This window comes from Tachypleus tridentatus, chromosome 2, assembly GCF_004210375.1.
Source record: "Tachypleus tridentatus isolate NWPU-2018 chromosome 2, ASM421037v1, whole genome shotgun sequence".
Lineage (NCBI taxonomy): Eukaryota > Metazoa > Arthropoda > Merostomata > Xiphosura > Limulidae > Tachypleus > Tachypleus tridentatus.
The window spans coordinates 137,578,724-137,603,539 of record NC_134826.1 but is presented as its reverse complement, the minus strand read 5'-3'; the positions used below and the strand labels follow the sequence as shown (position 1 = coordinate 137,603,539).

Here is a 24,816-nt window from a genome sequence, read left to right as displayed (position 1 = left end):
CAGATATTCAAACTCTTTTATTCTGACGTTTAAAACAAAATAATCTCAAATGTAGAGATTATCGTAAAGTATTAACCATTTTTCTTGTACGCCCCTCCACTGTAGATCAAAGTGATCGTAAGTTATGTTTGTCGTGCAGAGAGATTCTCGGGTGCTAAGTGCCATTTCCCTCATTGGTTTATGAAGTTTTCCCACTGGCAGTCATTGGACGGCTCCAAACTGTTCACCACAGATCACAGATTAAAGTCATTTTACCTGTCAAACACGTCGAGGGAAGGCGACAGCATCCGACTGGCTTGTAACAGGATTAGTAAACAGCAGGATTCGCTTTATGAGATGGCAGTACAGGTAACGTCAGGATGGTAAGTGTTTCAACTGAAAGATATGACTAATATAATGCATGTCTCAACACTTAACCGCCTGGGGTACAATATATGATTACCATTTTACACCTCCTGCTACTAATTACTTAAACTGAGATATATGTTCAGTTTTGTGTGCAATAAAACACTTATTTTGTTTTGTTTGAAAGATATGTTATTATATTATACGATATTATACACATACTAACATTAGATATGATCAAAATTATGCACATCCTAATGCATCTTAGCATAAGATATGTTTAGCATTGTACACATCTTAACACGAGATAAGTTTAGCATTGTATACATCTTAGCACAAGATATGCTTAGCATTATACCCATCCTAACACGAAATACGTTCAACGCTATACGCATCATAACACTTAACCTCTTGGTCTTTGAGACATTTTATATATTGCACACTATAATATTCCAGTTATATGCTTGAATGTGAGGTACGTCTATTATTTTTGTTTGTCAAAGACGAGAATTTGCACAACATAGCTTTGGATCTTTATACGAGAAGAACACGATCTCTGACCGTAAGAGCTGTTGCTAAGCTGTCTTTCCTTTAGTTGATCAGTTGAAAATGAGGAACGGCTATGAATATGTAGCCCTTGAATAGCATTGATCAAAAATATGTGAAACTGTAAACTAGTTAAATGTTATTCTGAGAGGTATTACAGATCGAAATTTATTTATAATTGATTTTCTTTCAAATTCATGTGTAGGAGAATATAAAGTGCTGTCTACTTTTATAAGACAGTATAAACTATGTCTTAAATACACATATGGGTCAATATAGTTATAAAAATGTGGTCTCTCCAGGCGCAGAATTCATTTAATTACCTAATAATTAGTAGTATATAATTAATAACCACTACCTTCATTGATTTCGATAATATAATTAATCACAATACCTTCATTGACTTGGATAGCATAAATTGGATAGTGGGTTAAAAACAGCTTGTAATACAGTTGGTTGCATTGATTCTCACGTTTTAAAAATTACCAAACCCGATCAATATTCAAATCATGAAGGGACGTGTACTGGAAATTAAAATAAGATCACAGGTCATCATTAATTTGAAAACAAAAAGCCCATGAGTTTTCAGTCTCTAGTCAATAGGTCATCAGTGTTTTGCAATAATAAATGAACTGAGTTGGGTAAGTTATCAGTGATACAAAACCAGTTTTCTAAAATGTAAAATTTGACAAAACATTTTGAAAAGTTTCGTATCTACTAACTAATTAAATTAGTTTATTTATCAAAAAATACTAATTATTCAAATACTTCCCATAGAAGTTATTGTACATTGTTATTATAAGTACAGGATGTTACTGTACATTATTATTATAAATATAGGATGTTACTGTACATTGTTATTATAAATATAGGGTGTTACTGTACATTGTTATTATAAGTATAGGGTGTTACTGTACATTGTTATTATAAATATAGGGTGATACTGTACATTGTTATTATAAGTACAGGATGTTACTGTACATTGTTATTATAAATATAGGATGTTACTGTACATTGTTATTATAAGTACAGGATGTTACTGTACATTGTTATTATAAGTACAGGATGTTACTGTACATTGTTATTATAAGTACAGGATGTTACTGTACATTGTTATTATAAATATAGGGTGTTACTGTACATTGTTATTATAAATATAGGATGTTACTGTACATTGTTATTATAAATATAGGGTGTTACTGTACATTGTTATTATAAATATAGGATGTTACTGTACATTGTTATTATAAATATAGGATGTTACTGTACATTGTTATTATAAGTACAGGATGTTACTGTACATTGTTATTATAAGTACAGGATGTTACTGTACATTGTTATTATAAATATAGGATGTTACTGTACATTGTTATTATAAATATAGGATGTTACTGTACATTGTTATTATAAATATAGGGTGTTACTGTACATTGTTATTATAAATATAGGATGTTACTGTACATTGTTATTATAAATATAGGATGTTACTGTACATTGTTATTATAAGTACAGGATGTTACTGTACATTGTTATTATAAGTACAGGATGTTACTGTACATTGTTATTATAAGTACAGGATGTTACTGTACATTGTTATTATAAATATAGGATGTTACTGTACATTGTTATTATAAATATAGGATGTTACTGTACATTGTTATTATAAATATAGGATGTTACTGTACATTGTTATTATAAATATAGGGTGTTACTGTACATTGTTATTATAAATATAGGATGTTACTGTACATTGTTATTATAAATATAGGATGTTACTGTACATTGTTATTATAAGTACAGGATGTTACTGTACATTGTTATTATAAATATAGGATGTTACTGTACATTGTTATTATAAATATAGGATGTTACTGTACATTGTTATTATAAGTACAGGATGTTACTGTACATTGTTATTATAAATATAGGATGTTACTGTACATTGTTATTATAAATATAGGATGTTACTGTACATTGTTATTATAAATATAGGATGTTATTGTACATTGTTATTATAAGTACAGGATGTTACTGTACATTGTTATTATAAATATAGGATGTTACTGTATATTGTTATTATAAGTACAGGATGTTACTGTACATTGTTATTATAAATATAGGATGTTACTGTACATTGTTATTATAACTATAGGATGTTACTGTACATTGTTATTATAAGTATAGGATGTTACTGTACATTGTTATTATAAGTACAGGATGTTACTGTACATTGTTATTATAAGTATAGGGTGTTACTGTACATTGTTATTATAAGTACAGGATGTTACTGTACATTGTTATTATAAATACAGGATGTTACTGTACATTGTTATTATAAATACAGGATGTTACTGTACATTGTTATTATAAATATAGGATATTACTGTTCATTGTTATTATAAATATAGGATGTTACTGTACATTGTTATTATAAGTACAGGATGTTACTGTATATTGTTATTATAAATATAGGATGTTACTGTACATTGTTATTATAAATATAGGATGATACTGTACATTGTTATTATAAATATAGGATGATACTGTACATTGTTATAATAAATATAGGATGTTACTGTATATTGTTATTATAAATATAGGATGTTACTGTACATTGTTATTATAAATATAGGGTGTTACTGTACATTGTTATTATAAATATAGGATGTTACTGTACATTGTTATTATAAATATAGGGTGTTACTGTACATTGTTATTATAAATATAGGGTGTTACTGTACATTGTTATTATAAATATAGGGTGATACTGTACATTGTTATTATAAGTATAGGGTGTTACTGTACATTGTTATTATAAGTATAGGGTGTTACTGTACATTGTTATTATAAATATAGGGTGATACTGTACATTGTTTTTATAAGTACAGGTTGTTACTCTACATTGTTATTATAAGGTGGTACTGTACATTGTTATTATAAATATAGGGTGTTACTGTACATTGTTATTATAAATATAGGGTGATACTGTACATTGTTTTTATAAGTACAGGTTGTTACTCTACATTGTTATTATAAGGTGGTACTGTACATTGTTATTATAAATATAGGGTGCTACTCTACATTAGTATAATAACAGAATTAATTTATGGTTTACTTAGTTACTGAGAAATAATAGATTAAGACATTATTAGCATATGTGTAACGTAACTGTAGCGATTCATTTGTCGCACGTTCAGTAGCTTAAGAGAAGAATAAATAAAGTTTAGGTGTTACACAAATTAAAATAGGCAAAACATCTGAAGATTTGAACATTACCAACTAATGTTTGTCTCATACACTTGTATAACGATCTCGGCGAAGATAAATTTTAAAATAATCTCTGAGCTTAAGTAGAATAACATAACTTCAGATTGTGATATATTCTACTCAATAATTAATTTTCACAAAGACTTTTATTTTAGAGAAATCCACATTGGACAATCTGTTGTGTTCAGTACACCGAATATTAAATTCCTCGTAAGCCTTACGGTGTAGTTAAAAAATAAATCGAACTTGTATGTAAAGGCTGCTCCTGCGTTTAACTTATTCAAGGAAGATGAACTAACCCTGTTCAACGTTACAAACAAAATCTGATAAACGTTGTGTAGTTATCAATTGGAAAACTCCGAATGTTAAATATCATTCTAAGTCAATAAGGTCGCAACTGTTGTAATATGGTTTTGGTTTTTCTTTTTTCTTTCTATATACGCCTCCCGCTGTTACAGCGGTAAGGCTACGGATCTACAACGCTAAAATCAGGGGTTCTATTCCCCTCGGTGGGCTCAGCAGGTAGCTTGATGTGGCTTTACCATAAAAAAAAAATACACACCCACCTACCCTTTATATATACGACAACGATTAATGACTTAGAACATGTGTCTATAATTATTTGTTTCCAACTCTCTTTGTACCGATTCGGAAGCTAGTTTCCTGTTTGTGTCAGTTAATGTTTAAATACCCAACACCTGATTTTTATATTGGTTGATTTATTTTGTTGTAATTGTTTTCCAGCATGTTTGGAAACAGGGGCTACAGATGTATGAGGATCCACCAACGGACAAAGCACGTCATAGAAGTCCAGATGGGTAAGAGATTACGTTAGCATTAGTGCTACAACTGTTTGACTTCTAAACACAGTGATATATTTAAACGGTTATTTTTTTTAACTTGTATATCCCAGATTTTAATAACCTTAACAGTAATGGGCTTTAGCCAACTATTTTTGGCTTCGAACCTTGAACCTCTTGCTAATAACTTTGTTTCCTGCGGGCATTTAGGCGTAACTGTGGAAATAGATGCTGTGACAAACTACAACTGTGACTGAAACTGCTTTAGATACAGAAACTTCTGTGTTTTAGTTTGTTTGTAGTTAAGCGCAGTGGGCTATCTGTGCTGTGCCCACCATACATATCGAAACATGGATTTTAACGTTATATGCTGAATCTTTTTTTTTGGGGGGAGGGAGAACTACTGTGACTTCATTATTAAAAGTGACCTAACAATTTACACGTATTTCTTCAGATACTAAATGGGGCTTACAGCAATATACAAGTCTTTTTTTAATATTAAATATAAAATCAAACTTTTGTAGAGCAGACATAGTTACGACATAAAAACACTGAGTTAAATAATTTTATACAAAAAATGTAGCATAATTATTGTTATTAGGTTGACCAGAAATAAATGTCGGAATTCTCAGGATGACATTTAGAAGCTGAATATTGAGTAACTTATTGTTGGCTGGTTGGTTTAATCCAATGTTTGTCACTTAAAAGGTGTCTTAATTGTCTGCTGTTTCAACTCTAGTCAGAGTTAAGTTCTTCAACTCCCAAAGCAGCATGAACAAGAAGGACTTTCGTCTGATTTTCCTCTACGACTTCAAACTTGGACGAAAAGTCACCGAAACTACACGGAACATCAACCAGACATTTGACCATGGGTCTGTTATTGAATACAGTTTAGCGTTAGTTCCAAAGGTTTCTAAATGGAAGTGAAAGTCTTGAAGACTACGAAGGTCGTGGAAGGAAGCTATCCTTACATAAAAGCACATTAAAGAAGCAGTTGAGACAGACCCTCGCATAACAGTACATGAGGTTGTAGAAAAGCTAAGCACAAGCAAATAAAGGGTTGCAAACCACTTGAGTGCGATTGGAAAGACAAAAAAATTGGATAAGTGGGTTCCGCATGAGCTGACTGAAGATCAACAAAATTGGCGTTATGAGACCTGTCAAGGATGATGCTCCAAAATCGAACGAATTGGAAATTGAGGTTCTGCTTCATCCACCTTGTTCCATAAACCTTTTCTCTGAAGATTTTCATTTTTTAAAACCAGGCAGCTGCAGAAGAAGCTTTCAGGGAGTTCGTTGACCATAAAAACTGATTTTTACAGCAGGGACACAAACAGCATCGTTACACGTTGACAAAAGTGTGTTGAAGTAAAGGGTGTTTACTTTGATTAAAGCATGTTTTACAACACTGGTTTATACTTTTCCAAACTTTGCAGTTCAAAAACGACATTTATTTCTGGAGAACCCAATACAACTTTATTATACATTTAACAACATACCAATAGGATGCCCAAATATATACTTTCAGAGAGGAATGATAAAAGCGCCTCCTACAGACATGAAATGAAAACAAAATACTTATGATAAAATATCCTTCTTCGACAGTTGTGCCAGTTGATGTATTCCACTCTTCCAACAATATGTTGGATCTTTACCAGTCCAACACTTTTAAGGATTGACGACATTATTGGATGTTAAAACAATTACTGGATCATGGTTAAAATCTTCTGAACATTACCAATAAAACAGATTCAATATTATTGTTTTCTTTGTTTTGTGTATTCTTAGAAAAAAAATCCCTTCTTCTCGTTTTAAGTTGTTGTTATTATAAATAACATACTGATATTTTTTGTAATACACTAGTATTATTGCCATATTCCGGTATTATTTCTGTATTCTGGTATTAGTGTAATGTTCTGATAATTTTATGATGCTCTGGTATCTTTGTGATATTGTGATATGATACTTTGATATCATTGTAGTAATATGCTCTTATTGTGTTATGGTACTCTGGTATTTTTTGTAATGTTCTAGCACAATTAACATACCCTGATATTTTTCTAATACTCGGCTATTACTGTAATACTTGATAGCTTTGTGATACTTTTCGTATAATTATTATATCCTGATATTTCTGTGATATTGTATAGCTTGTTAAGTTTGTGATAATTCGCCATTGTGCGGGTACTTGTTATTTTTGTGATACTCTGGTATAATTATATAATTATTATATTCTAATATTTTTGAAATATTCTGGTGTTATTGTTATACCTTCTTATTTTAGGGATACTCCACTATTATTGAGATACTTGGTGACTGTGTGACATTTTGATATTGTTATTAATATTTTAATGTGACATTCGTTAAGAAACACTATATCAGTGCAGTAGGAGTTGTTCGTATTATTGTGTTTAAAGTGATATATTATACAACTAGATAATTCAGTGTCCTGCTTAATGTGACAAGACAAGAAGTATTGATTAGATATTTCTACAAGATATGTTTCGTGTTATACCTCTCTCTCTCTCTCTCTCGGCGCGTATATTTGAAAGAAGTAACGTGGGGAGAGGTCGACGAGGAATTTAAATAAAATAAATCATGGACTAAACAGAAAAGTAACGTTCATTTCAAGAAACATAACCATTCTTTTATTTCAAACAATTTAAAGAATAATCGCTGGGTTTAACAGTCATACTTTTAAATTCAAACGTAACTGAATTCTGCTATTGGTTCTTTGAAACAAAGTAACAAAATCTGTTACTTTTTCTCTTCATACGTTGTTTGTCAGAGTTAAAACATATTCATACAGAATGTTGAACAGAACACGAGTGTTTAAATAATATACCAGATCGTTTAATGACGTATAAGGCTCTCTTTACAATTTGCATTATGAGTTCAATTCCATGAATGATCACTTTAATACTATTGTACCACAGAAGACTGTTCTACTAGTTTTTTTATCTATGGGTTGCTGTGACAGACAATATTTTATTCAATAATATTTCTAGAAAGTTTCGATGTGCAAGATATCCCAGAAGTCCGGGACTACAGGAAGAAATAACAATGGATTTTTATTTATTCAAACTGCATGCCATTAACAACCATACGAATATAAATATTTGGTATACTGAGTCATCAAGGTATTTTATTATTTTCTTCTGGTATGAATAATGTTGGTGAACACATTTTATTTTGTTGTGTACGCGTTTACTTACTCAATATTTAAAAAAAAATATTATTTCTTTAACATATTCCTATTACTCAGAGACTACGCTATTCAAGTATTATTACTCAAGACGTAGTAGTTGTGTCTGTTCAAAACAAACTAGGAAAGTTTGTTTATTGGTATTACTCAAGACGTAGTAGTTCTGTCTGTTCAAGATAAACTAGAAGAGTTTGTTTAGTGGTATTTCTCAAGACGTAGTAGTTGTGTCTGTTCAAGATAAACTAGAAGAGTTTGTTTATTGGTATTACTCAAGACGTAGTAGTTCTGTCTGTTCAAGATAAACTAGAAGAGTTTGTTTATTGGTATTTCTCAAGACGTAGTAGTTGTGTCTGTTCAAGATAAACTAGAAGAGTTTGTTTAGTGGTATTTCTCAAGACGTAGTAGTTGTGTCTGTTCAAGATAAACTAGAAGAGTTTGTTTATTGGTATTACTCAAGACGTAGTAGTTCTGTCTGTTCAAGATAAACTAGAAGAGTTTGTTTATTGGTATTACTCAAGACGTAGTAGTTGTGTCTGTTCAAGATAAACTAGGAAAGTTTGTTTATTGGTATTACTCAAGACGTAGTAGTTCTGTCTGTTCAAGATAAACTAGAAGAGTTTGTTTATTGGTATTTCTCAAGACGTAGTAGTTGTGTCTGTTCAAGATAAACTAGAAGAGTTTGTTTATTGGTATTACTCAAGACGCAGTAGTTGTGTCTGTTCAAGATAAACTAGAAGAGTTTGTTTATTGGTATTACTCAAGACGTAGTAGTTGTGTCTGTTCAAGATAAACTAGAAGAGTTTGTTTAGTGGTATTACTCAAGACGTAGTAGTTGTGTCTGTTCAAGATAAACTAGAAGAGTTTGTTTATTGGTATTACTCAAGACGCAGTAGTTGTGTCTGTTCAAGATAAACTAGAAGAGTTTGTTTATTGGTATTACTCAAGACGTAGTAGTTGTGTCTGTTCAAGATAAACTAGAAGAGTTTGTTTAGTGGTATTACTCAAGACGTAGTAGTTGTGTCTGTTCAAGATAAACTAGAACAGTTTGTTTAGTGGTATTACTCAAGACGTAGTAGTTGTGTCTGTTCAAGATAAACTAGAAGAGTTTGTTTAGTGGTATTTCTCAAGACGTAGTAGTTGTGTCTGTTCAAGATAAACTAGAAGAGTTTGTTTATTGGTATTACTCAAGACGCAGTAGTTGTGTCTGTTCAAGATAAACTAGAAGAGTTTGTTTATTGGTATTACTCAAGACGTAGTAGTTGTGTCTGTTCAAGATAAACTAGAAGAGTTTGTTTAGTGGTATTACTCAAGACGTAGTAGTTGTGTCTGTTCAAGATAAACTAGAACAGTTTGTTTAGTGGTATTACTCAAGACGTAGTAGTTGTGTCTGTTCAAGATAAACTAGAACAGTTTGTTTAGTGGTATTACTCAAGACGCAGTAGTTGTGTCTGTTCAAGATAAACTAGAAGAGTTTGTTTATTGGTATTACTCAAGACGCAGTAGTTGTGTCTGTTCAAGATAAACTAGAAGAGTTTGTTTTGTGGTATTACTCAAGACGTAGTAGTTGTGTCTGTTCAAGATAAACTAGAACAGTTTGTTTAGTGGTATTACTCAAGACGTAGTAGTTGTGTCTGTTCAAGATAAACTAGAACAGTTTGTTTATTGGTATTACTCAAGACGTAGTACTTCTGTCTGTTCAAGATAAACTAGAAGAGTTTGTTTATTGGTATTACTCAAGACGTAGTAGTTGTGTCTGTTCAAGATAAACTAGAAGAGTTTGTTTATTGGTATTACTCAAGACGTAGTAGTTGTGTCTGTTCAAGATAAACTAGAAGAGTTTGTTTAGTGGTATTACTCAAGACGTAGTAGTTGTGTCTGTTCAAGATAAACTAGAAGAGTTTGTTTATTGGTATTACTCAAGACGTAGTAGTTGTGTCTGTTCAAGATAAACTAGAAGAGTTTGTTTATTGGTATTACTCAAGACGCAGTAGTTGTGTCTGTTCAAGATAAACTAGAAGAGTTTGTTTATTGGTATTACTCAAGACGTAGTAGTTGTGTCTGTTCAAGATAAACTAGAACAGTTTGTTTAGTGGTATTACTCAAGACGTAGTAGTTGTGTCTGTTCAAGATAAACTAGAACAGTTTGTTTAGTGGTATTACTCAAGACGTAGTAGTTGTGTCTGTTCAAGATAAACTAGAAGAGTTTGTTTAGTGGTATTACTCAAGACGTAGTAGTTCTGTCTGTTCAAGATAAACTAGTACAATTTGCATTATTTTCTTTAGGCACATTTCCGAACATCACGGTGTAATTTAAACTAAAGATCAGTGAACACAAAAGGTTCAATAGACGGTTTCTACTCGCAAATTTTGTTAAAACCCCTACAGTTTCGATTTTGTGTTTCGAAAAGTTGCTGTTTGTAGTTAAGCACAAAGCCACACAGAGGGCTATCTGTGATCTGCCCACTACTGGTATCGAAATTCAGATTCTAGCGTTTAAAGTTCGTAGACCTGCGACTGTGGCACTTCAGGGCGCTTTGAAAAGTTTGTTTGTTTGGTTTGTTTTTGAGTTTCTTCCAAAGCTACACGAGGGCTATCTGCGCTAGACGTCCAGGAGGCAGCTAATTATCACCACCCACCGCCAACTCTTGGGCTACTCTTTTACCAACGAATAATGGGATTCACCGTATCATTATAACACCCCCACAGCTGAAAGGACGGCTTTGAAAAGTTACAAGTATGTGATTCCTAACGGCCAAACAGAATATCCAAATAGTTAATGTCAATGATAGTTTGAACAATAGCGTCTGACAACAAAGTCTGATAGGTTAGGTCGCGAACATGAAACATTTAGTGATAATTCGGTTAACGGGCAATGGTCGCAGGTTCGAATCCCGGTCGCACAAAAAATGCTAGTCCTTTGAGCCGTGGGGGCGTTATAATGTGACGGTCAATCCCACTAATCGTTGGTAAAAGAGTAGCCCAAGAGTTGGCGGTGGGTGGTGATGACTAGCTGCCTTCTCTCGAGCCTTACACTGCTAAATTAGGGACGTATAGCGCAGATAGCTCTCGAGTAGCTTTGCGCGAAATTAAAAAAAAAATCGGTTAATCTACTAAGCCTATAAAAGAAAATGTCTTTATCCAAAAACGTAGCTCTGAGGTACACTTCAGTTTCCCATACAAAATTAATATCTTGTTTCTAAAATACTGTAATAGGGTGTAAAGCTAGAAACAGAAATATTGAAAACGTGTGAACACTGGTCTCGTACATCTTCTGGATAGTTTATTTTGTTAACTGTATTTGAAGGTTCTACTAAAACTAAATAACAAGTTAAGTAGTGTGTACAAACGTTATTTCTAAGCATTGCATGGCCCGGCATGGCCAGGTTGTTAAGGCACTCGACTCGTAATCTGAGGGTTGTGGGTTCGAATCCCCGTCACACCAAACATGCTCTCCCTTTCAGCCGTGGATGCGTTATAATGTGACGGTCAATCCCATTATTCGTTGATAAAAGAGTAGCCAAAGAGTTGGCGGTGGGTGGTGATGACTAGCTGCCTTCCCTCTAGTCTTACACTGCTAAATTAGGGACAGCTCTCACAGATAGCCCTCGAGTAGCTTTGCTCGAAATTCAGAAAACAAACGAATAATCTAAGCATTGTTAGTAAATAGTTAATGTTCTTTGGTTTCTGTTTGTTTCAGTTATTTTTGTTCTTTACCAAAGTAATTCGATTTGTCAAACGATAAAAATAAACTAGAAAAAAGATACATATATTAGAATAGGAGGATAATTCTCACCTACATTAGGCTTACCAACAATTTTGTATATGGGGTGGAGTTCTTTCTTTATTTGAAACAGCCAAGAAATGCGACTTCATTTGCAACCACTAAAACTTTAGCCCTTACGGAACCAATGGCCTCCGATGCATCTTTCTACTAAATGTTGTTATATTTTATATCATAAAACTACTTTATTTTAGATAAAACAAACATCAAAATATCTACTGTCTCATGGTTTTGTATGATGTTGGGTGCGTAATGCACTTTGAAGCTAAATCGTTACTGACATTACAAATAAGAAAAAAAAAGATGAAGGCATTTCATTTCACACTTGGACTGCTTACTTGAAGTCCAATATATTTTCTGGTATTGTAGATTGTTCATAATGAATTAAAATCGGAAAGGTGGCAGGTGTTATGCACCAGTGTTAGATTGTATATGCCCAGTCACTTTTTGTAACCATCTTCAGAGCCTTGCATTTTTAAATTATACAATCTGATTTTTATAATCCAATTGAGCTTATTCTAGCGTATAATAGATGTGCTGTAGGCTCTAAGTGTACTGAGAATAATTGGATATGAAATACAATTAGCTTCAGAAAACCAAACGTAACCTGCTATGCAATGAAGCCGTAGAACAGATGGCGGACGTTTTTAAGCAACTCAGTAATGAGCCTTATGTCTTGCGGAACTACGCAGTGGACGATCTATATTTTGACTACCTCAGGTATCGAAACCCAGTTTCTAGCGCTATAGGTACTCCGTCTTTTCTCTGAGTCACTGGGAAGCTTGATTCGATAGACGCACAGCGCAGAATAGACGGAATTAATGTGGGTCAACAGTAATGTTACAGACTTAAAACGCCAAAACCTGGGGTTCGATTTCCCGAAGATGACTCAGTGCTGTTGTGTAACTTTGCAATAAAATAAACATAAATTGTTCTCCAGATGTAATTCGATCTTCCATGTAGAACAATCCCTTGTATCTTGTTTGTTTTGTATGCACTGAATTCCACATTTTCAACGGTATCTAACGGGTATTTTGTTGCTGAAGAGGTTGTCAGCTGAGATGCGTACTTTTTCTAACAATTAATTAAAAACATGTAAAAAAGCTTGATTATAAGAAGATCCCTTTGATGTGTGGTTCTCTAGCTGCTTCTTCGATGGGCGTCCTGTATCGTGTAGGTTTTAATTAACAACTAACTGTCAGCTTTAATGAACAACTAACTGTAAGGCGTCATCAGCATGTTTGTCACGTGGGGCTGTCATCAATGCTGATGGATTAGGTTTGCGACTAATTTTCATGAAGTCCTTCCTACCAGTTACCCAATCTATTTAAAGATCAGCAAAACATACAAGAATTTTACCAGGTTGTGAGATTGTGTTTCATTTATTTTGATCTGTCAGTTTTAATTAGTAGTTTTTTCTATTTACTACCAATGCATTACAAGTTTGTGTCTTTATTACGTCTACAAGTATTATGATTATGTATTCATCCTTTTTTTTCTGTCTTTCTTTCTTTGAACATTTGTCAATCGTCTGTCTACCTTTCCTTCACTTCTCAGCGGATTGATTTGAAGCTTGGTAAGGCTATACCTTTGTCCAGTATGCCTAAACATCTTTTAAATTAGGTATTTTAAAGTATTGTATCAGGTCAAAGATGAAACAACCAAAAATGTTTATTTTTGGTCCCCCTTTGCTGTAATATTTACTGCCACCAAAATGGAAATTCGTACAAAATTATTTTAGCATCAAATCTATTGACATACAAAATAAACACATTGGAATTACCTATTTTGAATCATTCTAGGGGAGTTCACATTTCATCAAAAACATAATTTGTAGGTTTTGAATTTATAAGGGATTTGATTGTTTGTTTTTGAAATTCGCGCAAAGCTATACGAGAGCTATATGTGCTGGCCATCCATAATTTAGCAGTGTGAGACTAGAGAGAAGGCAGCTAGTCATCACCACCCACCGCTAACCCTTGGGCTACGCTTTTACCAACGAATAGTGGGATTGACCGGAACATTATAACACCCCCACGGCTGAAAGGGCGAACATGTTTGGTGTGACGGGCATTTGAACCCGCGACCGTTGGAGTAGGGGTCGAGTACCTTAACCACTTGGTCACGCAGGGCCCATGGGATTTCATACGAATATATTTATTTTATACACTACCCACAGGGTGGCCCGTAAGTTTCTACCTGTCCATATGTCTTATGCATCCAGTGTATCTGTGTGGTGTCCCTCATTCTCGCTGCATAATATTATGCGACGCCATGTTACAATACGCTCTTCAAGTATAAATGGGCTTGCATCGGCCATATTTCTCTGAAAAAAAAAAGAAACAAATTTATAATACGTGCGTAATTGAATATAACATAATAATATATGGATGGGTAGGGACTTACGGGCCACCCTGTACGTTGATGAACAAAATGCTGGGCTTTATATTTTTAATAACTACGAGGGTGTCGAAATGCCACAAAAACCATAATTTTAGGGGGGGTTAACACTTACATTGCCACATTCAGCACATTCACGTGGAATTTAGTAAAACAACTGTTATTTACAGGTCACAAAGATATAGACACTTTTTGTCTTTTGGTCAGTTTTTGCAGCGAAAATGTACAATTTGTGTTCCATGTGAACTATTGATGTGTCTGTCAACCAGCTGACATGGGATTTGATACAAAGATGTCATATCACAATCCCATCCAGTGATATAGACAAGCTTTCATTTTTCTGTGGTTTTCACGATTTTCAGTGTCAAAAATTTGCCATGTTAGGATTCCATGGCGGAGACATGTTGCATTCGCCCGCTAATATTGTCATCTTTAATTTTTACAGCAATTATATGCTTACTCAAATCGTGTGAACGGAGCCATTACTCTGATTTATTAGTAGATAAACAAACACTGTTTTATTTCTTACGCACAGTTACTTGAGCGAAGCTGGAAGTTCCTTGTTTCCCTCGGAGACACTTTCTTCATATTTATTAATTCTCAGTCTGATAGGATTATGTTTAGTCATATGACACAACAGTTCCAGTGTAACAATATTATGTTTAGTCATATGACACCACAGTTCCAGTGTAACAATATTATGTTTAGTCATATGACACAACAGTTCCAGTGTAACAAGATTATGTTTAGTCATATGACACAACAGTTTCCAGTGTAACAAGATTATGTTTTGTCGTATGACACAACAGTTTCCAGTGTAACAAGATTATGTTTTGTCGTATGACACAACAGTTTCCAGTGTGGCAAGATTATGTTTGGTCGTATGACACAACAGTTTCCAGTGTAACGAGATTATGTTTGGTCGTATGACACAACAGTTTCCAGTGTGACAAGATTATGTTTGGTCGTATGACACAACAGTTTCCAGTGTGGCAAGATTATGTTTGGTCGTATGACACAACAGTTTCCAGTGTGACAAGGTTATGTTTGGTCGTATGACACAACAGTTTCCAGTGTGACAAGGTTATGTTTGGTCGTATGACACAACAGTTTCCAGAGTGGCAAGATTATGTTTGGTCCTATGACACAACAGTTTCCAGTGTGACAAGATTATGTTTGGTCGTATGACACAACAGTTTCCAGTGTGACAAGGTTATGTTTGGTCGTATGACACAACAGTTTCCAGTGTGGCAAGATTATGTTTGGTCGTATGACACAACAGTTTCCAGTGTGGCAAGATTATGTTTGGTCTTATGACACAACAGTTTCCAGTGTGACAAGGTTATGTTTGGTCGTATGACACAACAGTTTCCCGTGTAACAATATTATGTTTAGTCATATGACACAACAGTTCCAGTGTAACAATATTATGTTTAGTCACATGACACAACAGATCCAGTGTAACAATATTATGTTTAGTCATATGACACAACAGTTTCCAGTATAACAAAATTATTTTTTGTTGTATCACACAACACTGTCACTTCCAAAAACACGAAAGCTAACCAAAGGTACGAAATTCTACTGGTGTTCCTATAGGAGACTAAGTAGACATAACATTACATTGACTCCACTTTCTTCTACCGTGAAAAGTATCGTTGAATTCAAGGTATAGCTGGAGTACTTGACTTTTCCTTGACATTTGTTATTTTCCTAACTAATTAGTTTCATTGCTCCAGAGCTGGCATGGCCAGGTAGTTAGGGCACTCGACTCGCAATCTGAGGGTCGCAGGTTCGAATCCCTGTCACACCAAATATGCTCGCCCTTTCAGCCGTGGGGGCGTTATAATGTGACGGTGAATCCCATTATTCGTTGGTAAAACACTAGCCTAAGAGGTGGCGGTGGGTGGTGATGATTAGCTGCTTTCCCTCTCGTCTAATACTGCTAAATTAGGGACGGCTAGAGCAGTTAGCCCTCGTGTAGCTTTGCGCGAAATTAAAAACAACAACAAACAAATATATATACATATATATAAATTAAAATGTTTATCCGCGTCGGTCGTTAATTTTCAAATGATATTAAAGATAGCTAGTAAAGTGGATTAATAGCCGAAGTTCAGCTTCCAGTGTAAATTGTTATAAAGTGTTAATCATTTTATATTCGCCCAGGTGGTTAAGACACTTGACTCATAATTCGAGGGTCGCGGGTTCGAATCCCCGTCACATCAAGCATGATTGTTCTTTCATCCGCGAGGACGTTATAACGTGACGGTCAGTCCCATTATTCGTTGATAAAAGAGTAGCCCAAGAATTGGCGGTTGGTAGTGATGATTGGCTGCCTTCCCATTAGTTTTATACTACTAAATTAGGGACGGCTAGCGCAGATAGCCGTAGTGTAGCTTTGCGCGAAATTCGAAACAAATCAAGTCTCATCGCTCTTGAGTTTTTAGAATCAAAATAAGTTTTCCTTCGTAGCTCTAGCCTTCAGTATGTGTATGGGAGCATTATCCAAGATTGGCCTGAAGTACAGTTTCAAAACTATGATTTATGGGAATATTTCCACATTGAAGAGTCAAGACGTCCTTTCTTTGTGACGTAGTATCCTTTGGTTTCATGCCGTTTAACTGTTTTGCTCAACGAATATTCTTCCTCTGAAAATAGTATTTAAACTTTTTAACACCAAGTTTAATTCGGCCATATTAGTGTCCGTTGGTCAAGAATGTACGTTGAGCCTGTGGTATTTTTGAATTAAAAATATGATTTCCCGGTATGTGTCAGATGGTGTCAACAACAACAGATGCACTCAGTAAATAAGACGAGTAATTGTGAATCTGATAACTGAAATATTTTTTTTTCCTAGCGTGTGTGTAAACTACTGTGATTGGACTAATGTTTTTGTTACGCTATGACGTGTCTATTTTACATTTTTTTTTCTCCAGGTAACCAGGTTCTGCACGCCAGTGAAGCATGCTCTGAAGAAGTCTTTAATTCAGCTGATGAAAGATACGTAACCCTAACGAGTACGTAAGCTCTCGCCCTCTGTCGGTGTTTTAGTAATGAAAAAAACCGATGGAAAAAATGAAATATTTATAAAACAAATATTAGCTAAACACGTAAAGAAATTCAATTAAAACAGCGAAAGACTATTTTTTTTAGTTAATCGTATAAATAGAATTTTTGTGTTATTCACAACAACTCTGCGTTATCAAAATTTTATAAGCAACTATAGGTATAACATATGTAAATCATATGTGTTAGAGCATCATTTTCCTAGTTCTCCACTAACATGTGGGGATCTGAAATAAATTTAATATCTTGGTGATTGTACCGACCAGTCTTTGTGAATTAAGTAACTGGTATTAATTTATGATATAAAAATTTACCTACTCGGTCAGCCAAGAGTAGCCCAAGAAGTGGCGGTGGGTGCTATTCACTAGTTGCCTTCCTTAATGTTTATTAATTCAAAATTAGATGGTTATAAACAGATAGTTGTTTGTTTAGACTGAATCAAACTTGTCTAGAAGAAAGACCGAGCGCGGCCCACTGGTTAACGTATCGGGCTGTGTATCAGAGGTTCCCTGGTTCACGCCCCATTACCGCTAGAAAAATCTTCTTAAGTGGATTAAGAAAAATTAATAAATGATGAAATTATTCTATAGAAATGGTTAAGTTGTACTATAGGGCACTGATTTGGTTTGAGAAAGAACACAAAGTTAGAAACACTTGCAGAATACTTAATATATTTATTGGTTTCTATCAATAAAGATGCCAAAGGTCATATAGCACTTAGTTGAAATGTCAAAAGTTCCACGTGGATTTGAATCTGACTCGTGTTATTTGTAGCCAAGGACCCCAGGAAGGTTGGTTGTCCAGTTGTGGGAGAGTATACAATGATAGAATCGAAACCACAGTTTGCAGAACTAGTTGCTAGTGGTTTGGATGACCGCGCTTGCGTTGAGCGGTCAGTTCTTTCAGCAGCCTGTGACGAGCATGATCAGCTGGAATTTCGGACGCAGTGTCCATCAGAAAACAAAGTCAAAAGTAAGGATTGCTTTATGGAGAAGAAAATATATGAGTTTATGAAATTATTCGTAAGTTAATTCTATCATAATTAAAACAACTAATTAACTCCCGGATATAAAAATAGTCAAATCATATCTAGAAAACTTGTAAACCTCTGAATGTACTGATGTCATATCGTATCTAGAAAATTTGTAAACGTCTAAATGTAATGATGTCATATCGTATCTAGAAAACTTGTAAACCTCTGAATGTACTGATGTCATATCGTATCTAGAAAATTTGTAAACTTCTAAATGTAATGATGTCATATCGTATCTAGAAAACTTGTAAACCTCTGAATGTACTGATGTCATATCGTATCTAGAAAATTTGTAAACTTCTAAATGTAATGATGTCATATCGTATCTAGAAAACTTGTAAACCTCTGAATGTACTGATGTCATATCGTATCTAGAAAACTTGTAAACCTCAGAATGTAATGATGTCATATCGTATCTAGAAAACTTGTAAACCTCTGAATGTAATGATGTCATATCGTATCTAGAAAACTTATAAACTTCTGAATATAATGATGTCATATCGTATCTAGAAAACTTGTAAACTTCTGAATGTAATGATGTCATATCCTATCTTGGAAACTTGTCAACCCCCGGACATAATGATAGTCAAGTCGTATCCAATAAACTTGTCAAGCCCTGGATGTAATGATAGTCAAGTCGTTTCCAGGAAACTTATAAACTGGGTATAATGATATCAGAGTCGATTATCTGATAATTATCTGAGATATACAAAGTATCAATGCTATTGCGTAGCTGTTCCGAATGAGCGGGCATGGCCTATTCATCAGCATTCCCGGGTTGTAAAGTTGAATATTTATAGGTGGCAGCCTGTTGTGTCCAAAATATTCTTCACACACTGAGGCTATAGAAGAGTTATAAGAGTAACAATCAAATCCCAGTATTCGGTCTGCAAAGAGTAGCCAAAGAAGTGGCGGTGAGCGCTATTCACTAGTTGCCTTCCTTAGTGTTTATTAACTCAAAATTAGATGGCTATAAACGGATAGTTATTTGTTTAGACTGAATCAAACTTCTCTTCAAGAAGGACAGAGCACGGCCCACTGGTTAATGTATCGGACTGTGTATCGGAGGTTCCCTGGTTCACGCCCCATTACCGATAGAAAAATCGCCATCCAAAGTTTAAGGCTGTTATAAGAGTGACAGTCAAATCCACTGTTCCATTACAATAGCTCAATAATTTCGGCTGAATAGTTTTAACAAGTTACTTTTTCTCTTTTCTGTCACTCCAAAATTAGAGACGGATAGTTTTTGTGTGTACTTCACACCAGGTTTTGAAGAAGACGTAACAGATTTTTCAAAATGGCGTGTGAATACACGAGAGATATTTTTATTGTTTAATTTTTGTTCTCTGTTACTACAAATTATTCACAGCTCATAACTTATGTTAAGTGTTTCGTAGCTGATAGCTTCAGGTATGATATTTCTTAACGCTGTGCCATTACCATTAAAATTAATTTTTAAAATTTCACATCGTCGAAATTTGTAGCAAATTTCGGATTCAGTGCTACGAAGGAAAGTTTTACAAAAAATAAAAACCGAAACCTAAAAATACTTGGACGTTTTCAACTGCTTATAAACTTGTAAGAAGAGACTCAAGTGCCTCTTATCTGAATTCTTAGGTTTTCAATGTCAAGGAAGCTGGAAGGAAAATGGGACCCACTTTGTTATTGCAAGTGTTCCGGAGACAAGAAGGCGATACTGCATGGTGAGCCACTTCGAGTTATATTAATGTCGTAAGCGCGTTCTAATTGTAGTCCAGAGGAGAAATACTTATGTTACTACCGCATTTTATCACCTGTTTCGTAAAGCAGAATAATTTTGCAGAATTAGGTTGTTGCCCCCCCCCCCTATAGATGAAATCAACAAAATTGACAGCGATTTGTGCTCTTCACAGGTTTACCAGTAAGTGTTTCAGTTCCCCTTGTTTTGAATTTGTTGGTGTTCTTTTCATTACCGCAATGTTCATGTTACAGCAAAGACGGCAAAGACGATGGGTGGTGGTTGCTTCCCCCTAGTCTTACACTACTAAATTCTAGCCTTACACTGCTAAATTAGAGACAGTTACGCAGATAGCCCTCAAGTAGCTTTGCGCAAAATTTTAAAACAAACTAACAAATTATAAGATTTGCTATTTAACTATTTTAGTGCTATAGAGTAGCCCATGAGTAGCTGTGGGGGCGTTATAATGTGTCGGTCAATCCCATTATTCGTTGGTAAAATAGTAGCCCAAGAGTTGGCGGTGGGTCATGATGACTAGCTGCCTTCCCTCTAGTCTTACACTGCTAAATTAGGGACGGTTAGCGCAGATAGCCCTCGAGTAGCTTTGCGCGAAATTCAAGACAAACAAATCATGGAGTATTTTATAATCTATTTTTGTAATTAAAATTCTTACAAACTTTTACAAAACAAATTACGACCTACTATATTTACTTCATAAATATAACCGTAATACCAATATTTTATAATAAATAAATCCGTTAATAAGTATGCATTGAATATACAATATTTCAAATATACCTTAACAGTGTTTACTATATAATAATTTATATTTTAAATATTGAAAGTGTTTTATATTCTTTGTATGTATAATAAAAATATTTTTTAGGCTCTTCAGTATTACTTATTTGTTTCTTACTACAGGCACGTGGTTAAGTACAGTTCTGATATACAAATAGTTTAAATGTACCTGGTAATACGCAAAGTTCACTAAATATACGTTTCTTATGGTTTGTCTTATACAGATTAAAAGGTTGTGTTTCATTAATTCTGCACCCTCTTAATTAACGATTTCTCTTAAGAATTACAATCAGTTAACAATTTTTCTCCTTAAACCCAATGATATCTCACGAAATTTGGAAGATCAGGAAATTTAGGTAAGTCATAATTTATTAAGCTAACAGTAGAATATATATATACACGCCCGTATTAATGATATTAAATAAGAAAACGTTGATATCAAGTACATTAATAGATGGCGCTACGTCCTTAAATACTGGAGGTGGGGAGAGAGGTGAAATCGCACATTGCTGTTATTGAGCACTTAATTATCGTTGACGTAAATTAACGTTAAATAATTTTATAGATGGCGCCACCTCCTCACACCGAAAAACTATATTAAATTTTCTGTAAGACATACACCTTGTGTAGGGATATGGCACATAAATATCTTATATATCTTGCAAAGTTCGCTAGCACTCTTTGTGGGAAAAATCCAATGAAAAATATGGTTTCTACTGTTACAATAATACATAAACTCAGCTAAAATTTCTACCCCAACAGCCACCATACGGCTGATATGAAGACCCATTATTTTTATTTATACCAATTTTTTATTTTGGTCTCTGACCAATAAACGTTTGAGAATTGATTATTCATATGAAATACTGTGGAAGGACAGTAAGAGCTGGGTGTAGAAAGTGGATAATAGAAGTGACTCTTACCGCCACTTCCTTGGCCGCTACCTCTTCCTACAAAATCACCTTGATCATCACGTATAATTGAGTTGTTAAAGTGTATCGAAACCTTTTGATAAGCTAGTAATGACCACTGTAATATGTTATAAGTAGATTGTGTGAAAGTTGGAATTTTTATGTTATTTGTCGTATCATCCACCCACATATTCGTTACGTTCATAACCTGGACGTAGCTCGAAGGTCACGAGTTCGAATCCCCGTCACACCAAACATGCTTGCCCTTTCAGCCGTGGGGGCGTTATTATGTGACGATCAATCCCAATATTATTTGGTAAAAGAGTGACCGAAGAGTTGGCGGTGGATGGTAATGACTAGTTGCCTTCCCCTTAATCTTACATTGCTAAATTAGGGACTGCTTGCAGATATACCTCTTGTATAGCTTTGCGCGAAATTCCAAAACAAACAAACGTAACCTGGTTAAAGAACTGCTACATCAGGTTTCTAAAGTTAAATTAAAAATGTCATCCCACGAAACACGCTGACACTAACTGTTGGCTTCAAGTACTGTCGGAAACGTAACGTTCCTTGAATATCGTATTTTTTTAATACAGCAGAATTAGCATACCCTGTAACAAACGTTGAGCATTATTTGAAACCAGTACTTTTTTAGACAAAATGAAACTCAACTATAAATAGTGTATACCTATATATTTTAAACGGGTAAGGTGCTAACATGTTGATGTCTTGATAATTTCTAGGCTTTCACAGAAGATGACCAGAAGATGTACGTGTCCAGCAGTCCACAGACCTGTGTCCGAACTGTCAATCTTGACAGCCTTGGTCAAGGGGTATTTAGTGTCACAAATAAAGGTAAGTGGGGTTTGTTTGTTTTTACATTGAAACTTAATCATTTTATAATAATTATATATAATTTGTCTTCTTTTCTGAGATGATGAACGTATTAGTTTGTGTGTGTGTGTGTATTGGTACGTTTTCACACTTTGCTGTGAAATTTTGTTATTCTATTGTTTTTCACATATTCATATATAAATTACCAAAAGATAGTTTCGTGAGTTTCAATACATCATTTCACGATGTTCTTCTAGGTGATGTAGCAAGATGTTTAAAATTAATATTTTACCATGCTGTTATGTGAATAATTAGGAACGTTGTGTTCTTCTGGTGTTAGAAAGGTTAAACAAAATATTGTAACTATTAATTTAACACTAAATTATAAACAAATTAGATATTGTAACATTGATATATGTTATAGTTTCAATAATTTAAAATTATAATTTATTATAGGTGGATGTAGAGAGACTGATGGCGCTCAAGATACAAAGCAGCTGTTACGTCACGTGCTTGTCGCTGTCCTTGTTGTTTGTGCCCTGAATGTGATAATGACTGACGACAGCAGCCTCTATCGGTGATAAAGAGAAATAGTTCAATAGGGTCAACATTTTATGGCTGTGATCATAGATTTTATGATTAAGGTGTGCAATATTCTAAGTGTATTTCCACGGTCAAAGAGTGAAATAAAGTAACAGCATTATATGTATAAATAAGCACACACTCGTTTATAAATAAATATGTACGTTTATTGCGACAGATATGGATAAAGATTATGATCATGGATAGGAGTGTAATACATGTTATCTTGACCACAATGATAAAATACTATCCGTTTGTGTGTTTTTTTTTTTGTTCGCATTAACTTTACTTTAGGCTTAACGTGTAGCGAGGATATATTAATTGTTCAGGGAAGGTATTATTTTGTCGAAGTCATTAGTGGTATATCACTAACCAGTGAAATAAGAAGGTTGCCATAAATTAATAGTCATTATGAAACAAGTATCGTGTAACCGAAGTTTCTCCACAATGTACGAGGCAGTAAATGCGAAACACGTGTGGATTTATCCGATAATAAGACGAGTTATCGCCTCATTACCAATGAACGTAGAGAAGAGAGTGCTTGTGGGTTCATTAGTTGGTAAAAGTAAAACCTACATCGTGTGATAATGACCATCGGTTAACGTTTCCTTCCTTAGTGGTCAGATCCACCCTGAGTGTTTAAGGTTTCATTAAAATGAAAAATGTTGGTTTCAGATTAATGTTGATATAAAAATAAAATAAAAAAACAGGCCTTCTCGATTACAAATCACATATGTGTCACCCTAAGGAGTAGTTATATAGCAAAACTATATGGGGTGATCACCTTTTTTTTCACTGCTAGTTTCGTTTCTTTCTAACACAATGAACCAGAAGATGATTTAAAAAACAGTTCGTATACGTTTGCGAAACTTTTCCTCAGCTAATATAAAAAAAAATGGTTAAAAAAGGAAAACATGCAGCTAATAACACGAAAGTTCGAGTCTCGCAGTGTAATCTAGTTCGAATCTTGCAATATTATAATGTTCGAATCCCACATTGTATCTTGTAGTTGTTGTCCACTGTGGTAACTCGCGGTTAAAGTAAAAATAGTATCGTATTTGTCCCCCCCTCGCTTATACAGCGGAAAGTCTACGGATTTACAACGCTAAAATCAGGGGTTCGATTCCCCTCGTTTGGCTCAACAGGTAGCTCGATGTAGCAACGTGACTTTGGATCCATTCCTACTTCTTATGGCTTAATTTCAATAAAAGTTAGCCTAATCTACTGTTATGCAAATAATTTTTTTTTCCGTTATATACCAAAGGGTAATAAATAAAGTTCACGTTGTTAGGAATTATATTTTGTTGACTTATTTCTTTTCCATTTTAAGAAACATTTGGGAAACATTTACATCAGTGGTTTCCAATCTTTTTTATGCCCCGCACCCCTAAAAAATTTTAATATGTTCTCGCACCCCTCACAGTAATTATTTATTTAAGAATAAAGGTGAAGGTGGCCGAAACAAATGTTATCTCGCACCCCTGGTTGGGAACCACTGATCAACATCTACATAATATTTAGTTTCAAT

General features: G+C 34.3%; 1 protein-coding gene across 4 annotated transcripts in view; it reads left to right on the top strand.

Moving 5' to 3' along the window:
- Positions 1-24,583, top strand: part of LOC143245213 (uncharacterized) — a 72,472-nt gene extending 47,889 nt beyond the window's left edge. For all 4 annotated transcript variants that reach the window (XM_076491307.1, XM_076491308.1, XM_076491306.1 and 1 more), the window contains exons 8-14: positions 140-362; positions 4,903-4,976; positions 17,284-17,364; positions 18,188-18,385; positions 20,064-20,149; positions 22,616-22,727; positions 23,163-24,583. In XM_076491307.1, the coding sequence (XP_076347422.1) occupies positions 140-362; positions 4,903-4,976; positions 17,284-17,364; positions 18,188-18,385; positions 20,064-20,149; positions 22,616-22,727; positions 23,163-23,287 (899 nt within the window). In that variant the 3' untranslated portion in view covers positions 23,288-24,583. The remainder of the gene's footprint in view (positions 1-139; positions 363-4,902; positions 4,977-17,283; positions 17,365-18,187; positions 18,386-20,063; positions 20,150-22,615; positions 22,728-23,162) is intronic.
- The last annotated feature ends 233 nt before the right edge of the window (positions 24,584-24,816 follow it).